Here is a 15,527-nt window from a genome sequence, read left to right on the forward strand (position 1 = left end):
CAGTCCTTTGTGTAGAGCTTCAGCTTGTAGCAAAGTCCCTCCAGAGGTAGGAAGCAGGATTGAAGACAAGATGGAGATGAGGCATCAGCCTTATATAGGCTCTTCCAGGTGTAAGAACACTCCTTTGTTCTCACTGTGGAAAATTACAGCAAAATGGAGTCTGGAGTCACATGGGCAGTTCCTGCACACCCTGCTGAGTTACAAGGCATATCTGCCTCCCCTCAATGGGTCAGTTGTGTAGCTGATGGTCCTTAATGGGCCATCAAGCAGGCTAGGCAGAGCTAACACCAACTTGTCTGGGGTATCACCCAGAACTACAGGACCAATTTGAAATACAGACAGTATAGAGCCAATACTTCAACTACAAAATGATACAGACATACAGACAGCATAATCATAACCAGCAACCCAGAACCTGGTGCTAGACACCTTATATGACCCCCTTTATATAAGATTTGGTGCCACTACAGGACATTGATTGCAAACCATGTTCTATATGGTCCCAGTTCATACCAATAACGTCACAGCCGGAAACAAGGATCTGAGCTTAATATTCACGTCAAACACCTCTCCTGCCAAATGACTGCCTGACCAGTCTCTTGTACCAATACTAAGTAACTAATCTCATCTGAAAAGCTGAATACAAACAGGGTGATTTCACTATTTTAAGTAATTATAAAAATGAATGTTGACTTAAAAATTAAAGTTTATTGCTGATGCACAAAATAATGGTATCTTCTTACAAGGTGGGCAGGAGTGAACAAGTTAAAATAGGCAACAAAGGAACACTGCGCTTAAAAGCCAGTACCCTCTGAGCCCTGGTCTACACTACGAGTTTAGGTTGAATTTAGCAGCGTTAGATTGATTTAACCGTGCACCCATCCACATGACACAGCCATTTTTGTCGACTTAAAGGGCTCTTAAAATCAACTTCTGTACGCCTCCCCGACAAAGGGATTAGTGCTGAAATCGACATCGCCGGGTCGAATTTGGAGTAGTATGGATGCAATTTGACCATATTGGCCTCCAGGAGCTATCCCAGAGTGCTCCATTGTGACCGCTCTGGATAGCACTTTGAACTCAGATGCATTAACCTGGTACACAGGAGAAGCCCCAGGAAGTTTTGAATTTCATTTCCTGTTTTTGGCCAGCGTGGCAAACTCAGCAACACAGGTGACCATGCGTCCTCCCAGAATGTTTCTACGCTCCCCTATCATCTCTGTCCCTGAGGTTATCACAGATCAGAAGGCGAAAAAAATGCTCTCACGATGACATTTTCTGAGCTCATGCAGTCCTCCCACAGTGATAGGGCACAGCGTAATGCATGGAGGCATTCAGTGGCAGAGTTGCTGTGTTTGCTTAATGGCAAAAGTATCGTGCCTCGCTGGCGATCCTGCCCAAGCCAGGTCGCTGTGTCACATGCACTCTGCACTGTGTCTGCCTTGGGCAGGGGCATGACTGCTTTGTGAGCAGAAAGGCCATAGATATAGACATTGCATTAGGTAGCTTCTGTAGCTAGAGAAAACATTCCTGTGCATTCAGCGAAGTCTGTGGCAAAAAAAGAGAAGCCCAGTAGTGTAGTGATTATCACATTCACCTAACATGTGAAAGTCCCGTAGTGTAGTGGTTATCATGTTTTTCCTTACACGCGAAACATCCCCGGTTTGAAACTGGACAGAAACAGGTCACTGTTCCTTTTTCTGACTCCCCTCCTGCATTTTTAGTCTTAGAACAGACCGCGCTGTGAAATTTTACTTTGAATTATATCAATTATGAGTTAAATAATATGGAAGCTCTCTCTAAGTTGTAGTCCCAGGTTCCTTGCCCTTTCAGCTGCTCTGATAGATTAACATTTTTGTTAGGGGTAGAGGAAAATTTTCATGAAGCCTATTATAGCGACTAAATGCTATCTAGGACTCTGAAATAATCTTAATGTGGCCCATAGAGTGCAGTCCTTCGTTCTGGATTTGTCATTCCACAAGTTGAACTGCTCCTTACTACTGTCCAGGCTTCATAAGCCATAGGAGCAAGGGGCAGGCTGGGGTAGGTGCAACAGAGCGGTGCTGCTGGCTGGGAGAGCAGCCTGAGGCAGAAGCCTCCAGCTTGCATGATATTCCAGGCAGGACTGAAACTCCATGAGATGAAACTTAAAGAAGAGAATGACCTGAAGTCACTCCCATTCTGTGCTCTAAGAGGAGGATAGCCCTGTCTGTTCAGGCACCCTTGATCAACCTCACCGAGGTCGGCCAGCTGAGTGGGGCTGAGCAGGATCCCGGCAGGCAGGAGCCGGCAGATGAAGCCCCAGACCAGCAGCGGTCGGTCGGTCTGTCTTTATCCTCCTCAATTTCTCCAATCGCTGTATCTGAACACCCTCTACTCATTAAGAGTCTGATTCTTTGCCCACTGAAGTCAGTGGCGCAGCTTCCAGGCCCTACTGTAACACTATAGGAACATTGTTTATGTGGACCTATATTTTGGCTGTCCGTCAGAACTACTCAGTGCCAGCAGCATGATCAATCTCAGTGGGGAAAGGCGTTTAGGGTATTAAGGATATGTATTTATGCATATAGGCCACTGTGTCTCTGGCCACGAAAGAACTGTGGGGTGTGAGCACCGCAAGTTGAGAGAAGAACATCATAACTTGCATGTTGTGGTCTCCTGTGCATTGCTTTTCTGATGAGGTCCTAAGTGGAGATGAAATTTGGCTCTGTGTTTTGGGCTTTGTGTTAGTCTGAGTGCGTAGTTTCCTTCATTAGATTTATAGTAGTTTTCAGGTAGGCCTCATTTTTGGATTTAAATGACTTGACACTCACTTAATAGGCAAGTGATAGCAGCCAAATATCTGTCTTTGATTAGCATCCATAATAATCATGAAGGATTTTATGAAATATATAGATGAGTATTTCAGATGTATTTGACACTAACAGAACAGTAGAGCTAGTTATACTTTGTATATGTCAAGACAGAGCTTAACAAAGTGTTAAATGTGTGCAGAATCTAACCATTCAGCATTATGTATTGGTACATTTCCTAATTAGTATGTTATCTGTGTCTTTAAACCCCCTGACAACAACTCCATCAACTCAAATGATTTCACCAGAATTTGGCAAAATAGGAACGAACTTGTACTAAATCCTACAATTTGAAATTTATTTGGAGGTGCTTAAAAATGCTAAACACCATTGATAATTGCAGTTAATGCATACTGTATGAACTGCAGTAAGTGGTGGTCTCTTATGCTAAAAAGGAATGTTGCTCAGAATATTGACATTTCCTTTTAGAATTTTAGAATCCCATTTTTTTTAAACAAAAGAATCTTATGTTTTCTTTTGCTTTGTTCAAGGTAGAAATCTCCCTCAGTAGATCCTTAGAGGAGGTTTATGATATCAGTTTGTGCTTTCAAATAAATATACAGAGCTGCTTATTCACCTGGGTTTGATTTGAGAAACACTGTGACATGTTTAAAGAAACCCCTAAACACCCAACATTTCAAATTAAGAAAACACATAGCAGAGCATGAATCATATTTTCATCTCTTTGTTTTTTGCTGAGGTTGCATTATCATTCAAGTGTGAAGTAATATTTCATTGAAGATGACTAGATAAAACAATACTTTATATTACACAGAAAAGAATAGCACTTTATTACAAGAAGCCAGTCATTTTTTATAGATAACGTAAAAAATATTTTTCCACTATGGACAGCTATCGCCCCTCTTCCCCCATCCGAGTTAAAATTGACGGAAAATAGAACTCTGAGTGTACAATACTTACAATTCATTTGAATGATATTTTGTCTAGAGATCAGGTGAAACACAGAAGACTGCTCAAAAGCAGATGATGTACATGACAACCATGTGAACTGAATGTATACACATTCTTTTTTTTAGCAATATAGGGTCTGATCCTGCAATCCAATCCATGTAGTTGGATCCCTGCACATGTGTGAAGTCCACTTGAACTAGAGAGAACTGTACACACGCACACTGACTTGTCCACCTGTACGAGTCAGATGGCAGGATTGGGAGTCATATTTACCAGTCAGCCCTTAAAAAAAGCTCTCTGTTTCCAATATAGTGTATGTCAATTATGTTAAAAAGTGTGTCCATAATCTTTTCCAGGTCAGAAAGTATGTTCCATTGCTAATGTAAAGCTTTCTCCTGCAACACTCAACTACAAAGGCTAGTGGTCAGTAGGATTTTTCATGGTAATAACAATATATCTGATAGCTAAGTGTTTGCAGGATTTGGCCCTTACAAGTTATTTTACCTTTTCAAAAATATACTAAAACAGTGGTTTGAGCCACTATTCTAGAAAACGGTGGTAGTATTTTACATCCATGGTGTATATTCATTTTAAAACTAGCTCAGAAAATTACCTCGTTCTTTTTAAAACCTAGTTGCAGGGGATATAAATGTGTACATCCAAATGTCAATTAGTGTTCATCTGCCTCCTTGAGAACATGAGGAAATCCTCCATGAAAGTCTTTCATGCTCCCATACCCAATAAATTAACTCAATTCATATTTAACCCATTATATATATATAAATAAAGGTATGGAAAGGATAGTTCTCTTTTTTTCTTTTTTTTTAAATCATCAGTCTGCTGATCCCGTCATCAAACTGTGGAGCAAAATGGACATAAAATTAAAGCCAGCACAATTACACCAGGAATTAGTCGGGGCCACTAGTGAATGAAGGCTCAGTGCATTGAAACTCAAACCATATGGATTAACAAAAACCATTCTTGAGGTGAATATCCTCATTTTGTTGTGGGTCATTTAGTGACCTGGAAATGTAGGATTCTGCAAAGATGCTCTGAAATTTGCCAATGAAAATGTCCCTTACAAAACTACCATTGTTTTCAGTGTGAATTCATTATTAACTGAAAGAACATCAAAAATGGTTTGAATGTCATATTTTTCTCTCTTTTTTTTAGTTTGTTTGGCAGGATTTTCATGATATTGAAATATTTTGGAAACTTCAAATCAAAGAGCAAAACTTTTTATTTTCAAGGTTTTGGGATTTTGTACTGAATTTTTCACACCTTAGTGGCCCAGACCAATTCTTGGTGTATTTGTACTGGCTTTAATTTTATGTCCATTTTGCTCCACAGTTTGATGACTGGATCAGCAGACTGATGATTTAAAAAAAAAAAAAAAAAAAAAAGAGAGAGAGAGAACTGTCCTTTCCATACTTTTTTTTTTTTTTTTTTTTTTTTTTAAATAATGGGTTAAATATGAATTGAGTTAATTTATTGGGTATGGGAGCATGGAAGACCTTCATGGAGGATATCCTCATGTTCTCAAGGAGGCAGATGAACACTAATTGACATTTGGATGTACACTTTATATCTCCTGCAGCTAGGTTTTAAAAAGAATGAGGTAATTTTATGACCATTCATAACATTTGTAGCTATGCAAGCTAAACTAAGATAATGATATGGATAATCAGATCTCCAGTTTAAGGTCATAAGCTGGTCACCTACAGCAGACAGGAAGGATTTTTTCTCCCTCCAATGGTCTTGTACAATTTGCTGGCTATATTAGAGATTTTTTCTGAAGCTTCCATGATTTTGGCAGGATACAAGACTAGACAGACTAATAGTCTGTATGGTGAATTTTAGGGGTAAGTTTGAACCAATAGACCAGATATTTAAAACTGATTAATGGTTTTGGATGCTCCCCTTGAAATACCTTAAGTATGCTGGATTTTGAGTCGGGGAGTGGACAGCATGTTCTGAAACTCAGTCTGCTTTAAGACTTTTGAGGTTGGGTACCCCAAATTTGAGGCACCTCAAATCACTAGTTAGGTTTAAAAATCTTGAGCACAGAATTTGGATTCTCTCCTTCAATAGCGCTACTTTGATTTATACAAGTTGAGGAACGGAGCCAGAATGTATGGCTTCAAAGAAAGCCTTTCCAAAGAAGCAGCACTTGGCTTTTTAATTGGTAGTGGCATTTGGGAAAAGAAAGTGACACAGGCCCCGAAAATGTGTGACAAAGTGCCAGCATGAAAGACATGACAAAACAAAATAGCAGAGGAGGGTGAAATGATGCGTGATTCATTCCTTTAACAGATCTTCAGTGTTCTCTTCCCTTTCATTATTCACCATCTTAGAGGCTGGTGGCGTGCAATAAGAAATGGTGAGATAGCAGCGGGTGGGTTAGAACAGAGGTGACTTTGGGTCTAAGAAGGGTAAGTGGGAAGGCATGTCACTGATGGACAGCAGCAGAATTAGCAAGACTGAAACATCTCTGGCCCTACCTGATCAGAGTATAGATTAATAAATATTGTATGAGCTGTCACACATTGCTTGTTTAAACTGAGAACTTCCAGAAATGATAGTGTATTGCATGCATGTCTTGAATGTGGTTTTTTTGGGCAAAGGCATAGCTATATAGCATTATTTGCAAGAATACATCTCTGCCCTACACTGTGCAAGGACAGGGTCCCTCACATATATTGTGGAGAGATGGTAACTGAGTCAATGGTAAAATTGAAATTGGAGCTTGGTAAGTGGCATTGGGAGCAGGCAGTTCCTGAGATTCCTTGGATTTTAGGAGATTATTTGTCTGACTGCAGCACACATTATTTACAGCAACTTAATCTGCTCACAGCAGACCCAAATTGCTTAGCATCCTGTCAAAATTTCTGTCAGAAAATCAGTGGCTGGCCAATTGTGAACTTGTCCAAGTGACAAGTGGGCATAGTGACAGAGATGGCATTTTGGGTTTTCACATTGAATGAATGCAGCTGTAGTGTCGGTAGGTGACTCTTGAAAACGAAAAATATTGATGGGGAGAGGAAAGTTTAAAAAGTGTAATGTGAATCCTACAGACTTAGCATTTTTACAGTGCCATTGTGTTTTTTCCCCTCCCCTGCTTTTCTTGTCAATGAAACTCTTAGATGTAGAACGAGAAATCCATGCAGCACCCCACGTGAGTGAGAAGTTAATTCAGCTCTTTCGGAATAAAAGTGAGTTCACGTTTCTGGCCACCCTGCAACAGCGGGCATCAACTTCTGGAGTTGTACTGTCCATCCGAGAGTTGGAGCACAGGTAAGCTTCACTTTTCTTCTATAGTAGAAGTATCTCTGCACTTAATGATCTAGCATGACATTGCGCTAAAGTAGTTGATGAAACATCTGAAGTGACAGTCAAATTCTGTTTCATAGATTTCAGTCAGCTAATTTTTTGTTTAAAAAAAAAAAGAGGCAGAATACTTTATTCGATAAAAGACTTCATATTACTTTTGATCTTTTAGTTACCTTTAAGCCAATGAGATATGCACTTAACACCATAGAAGTTACAGCCCCTGTAATGTCATCTCTATTAGTTCATCATGTGTTTCACTTCTTCATGGATGTTAAATCTACATACATTGCACAGTCCCATGTTTCCTACTTCACTACGTTTGGTATCAATTTAAATAGTTTCTGCTCTTTTGAGGTCTAGCAATTGGACCATTATTGAAACCTGTGCTTTGGATGCCTTCCAGATAGTGATGCATTTTATGTTCTCTTCCTGAGATATACATGTATTGTGAATTAAAAAAGATTTGTCTTCCTTTAATGTCAATGGGAAAAATGGATCTATTTGGATAGCTGTTGTGATGTTGCACTCCATATGCTTTATGAAAATAGGCTTGGAATGTGAATATAATATAACTGGAATATGCTTTATGTAAAAGTTCTCTTGTAAGGTATCATTACAAAGGTTATAATCTACTGAGTGTGTTCCTCTTATTTGTACATATGTATCATTCTTGTATCTAAAACTAGAAATATGAAGTTAACTCTAGGGTCCTATTGTAATTATGCAAAGTGTGAGCCATTAATGGTGGTTTAGAATCTTGATGGCATCCATTGACTAGGACAATTGGCTGCAGATGGTTTATTTACCTGCAAGCCTTCTTGTGGATGTGAAGACCAGCCTGTGAGTAATGAAGAATGAGATCTTACAGTGACAAGTGACCTGATACTGGAATTCATCTTAAACCTGGTGTTTTCCATTTAGAAGGAGAGTGGGAACCCAGAGAGACAAAGGATTCCTGCCTTGGGCCAAATCTGTAAAAGGGGGTGGAACAGAACAAAGGAGGCTACAGTCATGAGAAATCCCCTAGTTACCACCTGAGGTGGAACTAACAAGAACTGTACTGGGGAAATGATTGGGCCCAGACTAGGAAGGAGTCTAGTCTGTGAAAGAAGCTTATTGGAACATCTCTGAGGGTGAAATTTACCTGTATTTAGTTTCTTAATGTATTAGGCTTAGACTTGCATGTTTTTGCTTTATTTTACTTGGTGACTGACTTTGTTGTCTCTGTTATTACTTGGAACCACTTAAATCCTACTTTTTAGTCTTAATAAAATCTCTTTTGTTTATTATTGAACCCAGAGTAAATAATTAATACCTGGGGGAGCAAACAGCTGTGCATATCTCTCTATCAGTGTTACAGAAGGCACACAATTTATGAGTTTACCGTGTATAAGCTTTATGCAGAGTAAAACAGATTTATTTGGTGTTTGAATCCCATTGGGAGCTTTATTAACTAGAAATTTTTCTTTAGATTTTAAGCATCAAATACAGAATGACATGTAAGGTGGTGTAAGTTAGACACCCCCCAATTTACATTCACTTAGACCCTCTAACTGTTAGTTCTCATCAGAACCAAAAAACCAACGTGTAAGGTAGTCTTAGTGGGTGGAATTTCCCAAAGAGGAACTGGAAGAAAGTGTATATTAAAGTAGAGCGAGAAGGATATTTTTTACAGCTTGTTACTCCCCTGCAGTTCCAGGCCTGATGGAGAAGTGGATTCTTGTGACAGAGGATGGTGAAATTAGTATTTTTACCTGTAATTTTGTCTTGATTGAATCAGGACTGGGGCTCCATTGTGCTAGGATTATGAATGTCTGCCGAATCACTACAAATATTTCTCTTGCTCTTTTTGCATTACTGCTAGGCTATTTGTCCATCACTTAGGACAGATCTGGCACTGCTTCCCTACATGCCTAAAGTTCCTAGCTAAGACATTAATAGGAACAGTGTTTTCAAATCTGTAGCTCTGTGATGACTGTAGCAATTCTTCAACAGATGGGAAAAGGAAAAAAATACTTTTAAGGCTGGTGAAGGAAAAATAAAGCAAAGATTTGGGGCATAATATTGTTCAGGTCACTCCAGTCCTTAGCTTTGATTAGTCATAAGGTTATTGAAGTGGACACAGGCCCTTGACAGATCAAAAAACTGTGTGTTTCAAGTACTGCTTTTGCCAACCTTTGGATCCAGGGCTGGCTTCAGGTGTTCTGTCACCCCAAGTGGCAGTGAAATAAAACCGAAAACGATCGGGGGCACCTCGGTGGCAGCTCAATCGTGCTGCACTCCATTCTTTGGCAGCAGTTCGGCGGCGGGTCCTTCACTCCCTCTCTGGTGGCATTTTGGCGGCAGCTCAAAGAGGAAGAGAGGGACTGAGGGATCAGCCGCCGAATTCCCGCCAAAGACCTGGACGTGCTGCCCTACTTGCGGACGGAGTGCTGCCCCTTTGTATTGGCTGCCCCAAGCACCTGCTTCCTTAGCTGGTGCCTGGAGCCGGCCCTGTTTGGATCATTAGCGTTGTGGTTTTATTTTGACTACCAATAGTGTTCTTAGCTGCTCCTCATTTTTAAGGCAATAGTCATTGCAACAAGAGCATTGCCTTGGGGATGGCTGAAGAAGCAGCTGGGCTGGGGCTATTCCTAGCACTGTGCCCTGTGATGTTACTTTTGCAATCTGGAGTCAAAATAACACATAGGACAGACTGGGGAACTGAGCTGATTCTTTCTTAGCCACCTCACTGCACTTTTAAACCTTGTTCGTTACTTAGAGACCACAGAGATAGGTGCTATGTTAAAGAGAGGTCCAGAAAGCAAGGGTATGGAGAGCTTATAAAGACAGTATTGCCTTCATGCAGCTGAAATACTACATAAAATGAGTTGACTAATCTTTGCCTAGTCTTCAGTGTACAGTAGTCTAGAATGCAAAACCACATTGAATTTCAGCATGATACGGCTGTCTGGAACAGCTGTGGCAACATGCATATGCAGCACAGTTATTGGCTAACTGTATACAGCGATTTGGCGATGAAAAAGCCAAAATAGAGCCAACAATTGCCACTCAGTTGTATCTGAGATTTTCCCTACACATAAAATAGAGAATAACTGTCATAACTGCATGGCATCTTTTAACTTTTTAGTGAAACCACTTCTGGGCTACAGAAGTATGAATCTTCAGGTCCCTAACACTTGAGTTAATTAATATTAGAAGGTGTGTAACTATTGCACACTGATAAACAATTGAATAGGTCAGATTCTACCCAGTAGAGGGCAGTGTTATGCATACCTCCAACCTGTTGATTACATGGATACTTTACAACTATGTTGTTGTTGGAGGGGTTTTGTAATATACAGAAGACACAATAAAATAGTAACAGATGAATTTATCGTCTTGAATTATCTTAATGGTAGTGCAGATTAAATGTTTATTTTTCATGATCCAGATGTGTTAATCTGGAACTCAGAAAATGGAAAACTTAATTAACACAGATTAAGTCTAATTGAACAGTCTGCTAGTATATACATAACTATCTGGACATAATGGTAAATCTGCTGGTTTTCCATCTGATTTCTAAGTTATGGATGAAATAAAATTTGAATATGAGATGGAAAACAGTCTCTGCTGACCCAGGGCTGCTGCAACCATTTAGGCAAACTAGGCAGCCGCCTAGGGCACCTAGTGGTTGGGGGCGCCTAAAAGTCCCCTCAAGCGAGGAGGTGAAGTGGAGGTGAGCTGGGTGGGGGGGCGTGCGGGGAGGGCTGCCTGCAGTAATGGGGGAGGGGGCGCACAGGGGAACAGCTCCCTGCCCCAGCTTACCTCTGCCTCCTCTGCTGAGCACACAGCCCAGCTCTAAGTCTCCTCCAATCAGCACCGCAAGCCTAGGGGGAGAGGAGAATTAGAACAGTGCCGGCATGCTCAGTGGAGGAGGTAGAGCTGAGGTGAGCTGGAGCGGGCTACTCAGGCAGGGTTAGCTGCCATGGGGGGAGGTCTCCCCAGGCGGGGTTAGCTGCCGTGGTGGGGGAGCCTCCCCAGGCAGGGTTAACTGCCGTGGGGGGATAGGGAGAGTCTCCCTGGGCGGGGTTAGTTGCCGTGGGGGCATGGGGGAGGAGAGGGGTTAGCTGTCGTGAGGGGGGGAGATGTGCTGCGGGGGGGCTCCCCGGGTGGGGGGTTGAGTTAGCTGCCGTGGGGGGGGGGGTTAGCTGGGGGAGGGTGCAAGGTGGAAGTTTCGCCTAGGACGCGAAACTTCCTTGCACCGGCCCTGCGCTGACCTCTAGCTCCAAATGGCCTTTCTTCTTCGCTGAAAAACTCTGCTAGGCCCAGTAGTTTGGGTACATCTTGTGGGCTTTGCTAGTCACAATCTTCTTCTATCCAAACCTCCAAAACATAGCCTACAAGGCCAATGAGGCCTCTTGTGACTCTGAAATGCAATCTATCACAAACCCCTGGATTTCACAGGGATCTAGTAGAGACTTTCATATTAAGCCTACTCAAGCCAAACCAGTAGTGGCCTTGCATGGCCTGGAACCCATGCACAAAATTGAATAAAGTCAGTATTTTTGTGCTGTTTTGCCATTCCCAAGGTCCTACACATGGCTGGTCAACTTTGTCTCAACGTTTTTGGTTGATCTGGCAATGTATCCGTTTTGGCTATTGGCTGCATGCGTAGGAGCTTACCACAACTTCCTGGTAACTAATGGGGCAGAATTCAGAATCCTTTAACTTCATTTATGTTTTTCTTATTAGTATCCAGATTTTGGTTCCAAATCCCAAGTAAAAATATTAAGACAGAACCTCTCTGTGGACCTCAAAGTCCATTGCTTGTCTGATTTTTTTTTTTTAAGCTTTCTAGTAGTGAGAGACAGTGTGATCCAGTGGATAGTGCACTGGGCTGGAATTGGAGACCTGGGCTCAATTCCTGATTCTGCCACTGATGATGTGACCTTGGATAAGTCACACCCAAACTTTAAAAAAAGTGACTTGGAAGTTTGCTTGCCACAATTTTTGGGTGCTCAACTTTAGATTCCTTTGTTCTGATTGGCTTTAATAATAGAAATGTAGGGCTGGAAGGGACCTTGTAAGCAGCACAAGGAGAATGGTCCTCCAAAAAAGAAGACTTTAACAAACTCAGACAACTGGTAACCAGAGTCCCATGGGAAGAAAATCTAAGGAAAGAAAAGGAGTTTGGGAGAGCTGGCAGTTTTTCAAAGGGACAATATTTAAGGCACATCAGCAAACTACCCCAATGTGAAGGAAAGATAGGAGGAATCCTTAGAGGCCAATATGGCTGCAGCAGGAGCTCTTTAATGACCTGAAAATCAAAAAAGAATCTTACAAAAAGTGTAAATATGGACGGAGATGGAACAACAATATGAAATTCAATAAAGACAAGTGAAATGTACTACACTTTGAAAAGAAAAATCAAATGCACAAATACAAAATTAGGAATAACTGTCCAGGCAGCAGTACTGCAGAAAAGAATCTTGGAGATATAGCTGATCCCAAATTGAATATGAGCCGATAATGTGATGCAGTTGTGGAAGAGGCAAATATCATTCTGGGGTGTATTACTGGGACTACTCGTGGTTAAAATTAAGCGTGGGTATAAATTATTTCCAGATTGGGGTTTCCAAAGCAGTTATAAACACCAGAATTACAAACTGACTGGTCAACCACACACTGCATTTGGAACTAGAAGTACGCAATCAGGCAGCAGCAGAGAGACCCCTTCCCCCGCCCAAAAAAGCAAATACAGTATAGTACTGTGTTAAATGTAGACTGCTAAAAAAATAAAAGGAAAGTTTTAAAATAAGATTTGATAAGGTAAAGAAACTGATTCTGTGCTTGTTTCATTTAAATTAAGATGGTTAAAAGCAGCATTTTGCTTTTGCATAGTAAAGTTTCAAAGCTGTATTAAGTCAATGTTCAGTTGTAAACTTTTGAAAGAACAACCGTAATGCTTTGTTCGGAGTTACAAACAACCTCCATTCCTGAGGTGTTCATAACTCTGAGGTTCTACTGTACTAGGAAGGATTGATGACCTTGAGTGGATTAATCAGATCAGTTTCTCTGCTTGGGTGTAAGTGGATGCAACTCATTGAAATCAATCTAGTAGCACCAGTATATGTCAGCTGTGAATTTGGCACACTAACAGGAAGTGGGAGGAAATGCGGCCTTCCCAATAGGATCTCACACAAGATAGCAGCAGCACCTAGCAACCAGGCCATCATCTGACTATCAGTGGGAGGAATACAAACACTGGGACAAATTCTGTGGTCCTTTATCTGGTAAAACTCCCATTGGTTGCTCAGAATTTAACCTATTGCTGCTTACCTGGCTTTGCATCTGCCCTTGTGGCAACAGACTTTCCTCAACAATTAAAGGACTTTAACAAACTTTTTTTTTATTTTCCCAGCAATAGAAAGTTGTGATGTTAGAAATTATAGTGTAGATCATAAAGTAGAGATATTTATAGTTAAGAGTAGTTGATTGTGACTTCTATTTAATTCACCTGAATATACTGTGTAATATATAAAATGACTTCCAAGATGTGCTGTTTTTCTGCTTTCCCCAAAGGTATTCTGGTAAGGTGATAGGCTAGCAAGCTTGAAGATGCTGAGAACTTTTGAATGCTGTGAATTATTGGGCTGTGGAATTGTCTAATGGAAATGATGGAAGCTCCATTGCTTTAGACATTTAAAACTAGGCAGGACAAAGCCCTAGAGAATTGTTGGGGATAGTCCTGCACTAATCGGGGGAAAGGGCTAGATGTAACTAGGTCTTTTCCATCTCTAGTGAAGTGCATCCCAGAGGTCTGTGAAATGGGAGGAGAGCTTACAAAACAAACTGGGCAACACAGTATGGGGAGGAGGTGAGCAGCCATCAGTGGTGAAAAAACAGGTTAAGGATGATTTAGAAAAGCTGGACATGCAAAAGTCCATGGGGGCTGGATGCAGTGCATCTGAGGGAGCTGGCTCATGTGATTGCAGAGCGATTAGCCTTTATCTTTGAAAACTCATGGTGATTGGGGGAGGTCCCGGAAAAAGGCAAATATAGTGCCCATCTTTGAAAAAGGGAAGAAGGAGAATCTGGGGAACTATAGACTAGTCAGCCTCACCTCAGTCCCTGGAAAAATTATGGAGCTGGTCCTCAAGGAATCCATGTTGAAGCACTTGGAGGAGAGGAAGGTGAACATGGAACAGTCAACATGGATTCACCAAGGGCAAGTCTTGCCTGACCAACCTGATTGCCTTCTACAATGAGATAACTGGCTCTCTGGTTATGAGGAAAGCGGTAGACATGATGTACCTTGACTTTAGCAAAGCTTTTGATATGGTTTCCCACAGTATTCTTGCCAGCAAGTTAAAGAAGTATGGATTGGATGAATGGACTATAAGGTGGATGGAAAGTTTGCTAGATCATTGGGCTGAATGGGTAGTGATCAATGGCTCGATGTCTAGTTGGCAGCTGGTATCAAGCGGAGTGCCCCAGGGGTGGGTCCTGGGGCTGGTTTTGTTCAACATCTTCATTAATGATCTGGATGCTGGGATGGATTGCACCCTCAGCAAGTTCATGGATGACACTAAGATGGGGGAAGAGGTAGATACGCTGAAGGGTAGGGATAGGGTGCAGAGTGACCTAGAGAAATTGGAGGATTGGGCCAAAAGAAATCTGATGAGGTTCAACCAAGGACAAGTGCAGAGTCCTGCACTTAGGGCAGAAGAATCCTATGCACTACTACAGGTTGGGGACTGACTGGCTAAGTGGCAGTTCTTCAGAAAAGGTCCTGGGGATTACAGTGGATGAGAATCTGGATATGAGTCGACAGTGTGCCCTTGTTGCCAAGAAGGCTAATGGCATTTTGGGTTGTATAGGAAGGAGCATTGCCAGCAGATCGAGGGATGTGATCATTCCCCTCTATTCGCCACTGATGAGGCCTCATCTGGACTACTGTATCCAGTTTTGGGCCTCCCACAACAGAAGGGAATTAGACAAATTGGAGAGAGTCCAGCGGAGGGCAACAAAAATGGTTAGGAGGCTAGGGCACATGACACAGGAGGAGAGGCTGAGGGAATTGGGCTTATTTAGTCTCCAGAAGAGAAGAGTGAGGGGGGATTTGATAGCAGCCTTCAACTATGTGAAGGGAGGTTCCAAAGAGGATGGAGCGAGACTGTTTTCAGTGGTGGCAGATGATAGAACAAGGAGTAATGGTCTCAAATTGCAGTGGAGGAGGTCTAGGTTGGATATTAGGAAACACTATTTCACTAGGAAGGTGGTGAAGCACTGGAATGGGTTACATAAGGACAGAGCTATCCTTAGGGGGCGTGAGGGGTGGGACATAAGCACTGAGTTTCTATCTGATAGGGGGGTGCTTCCCCTGGCTCCGACCATGCCCTGCCCCCACTCCACCCCTTTCCACAAGGCCCCAGCCCTGCCCCACCTCTT

The 15,527-nt window shown here is 41.8% G+C and overlaps 1 protein-coding gene across 2 annotated transcripts in view; it reads left to right on the plus strand.

The window, feature by feature from the left end:
• Nucleotides 1-15,527, plus strand: part of NELL1 (neural EGFL like 1) — a 454,792-nt gene that overhangs the window by 27,168 nt on the left and 412,097 nt on the right. For both annotated transcript variants that reach the window (XM_030560164.1, XM_030560165.1), the window contains exon 3: nucleotides 6,908-7,058. In XM_030560164.1, coding sequence (XP_030416024.1) covers nucleotides 6,908-7,058 — 151 coding nt within the window. The remainder of the gene's footprint in view (nucleotides 1-6,907; nucleotides 7,059-15,527) is intronic.

Source organism: Gopherus evgoodei, chromosome 4 (assembly GCF_007399415.2).
Source record: "Gopherus evgoodei ecotype Sinaloan lineage chromosome 4, rGopEvg1_v1.p, whole genome shotgun sequence".
NCBI classification, from domain to species: Eukaryota; Metazoa; Chordata; order Testudines; family Testudinidae; genus Gopherus; species Gopherus evgoodei.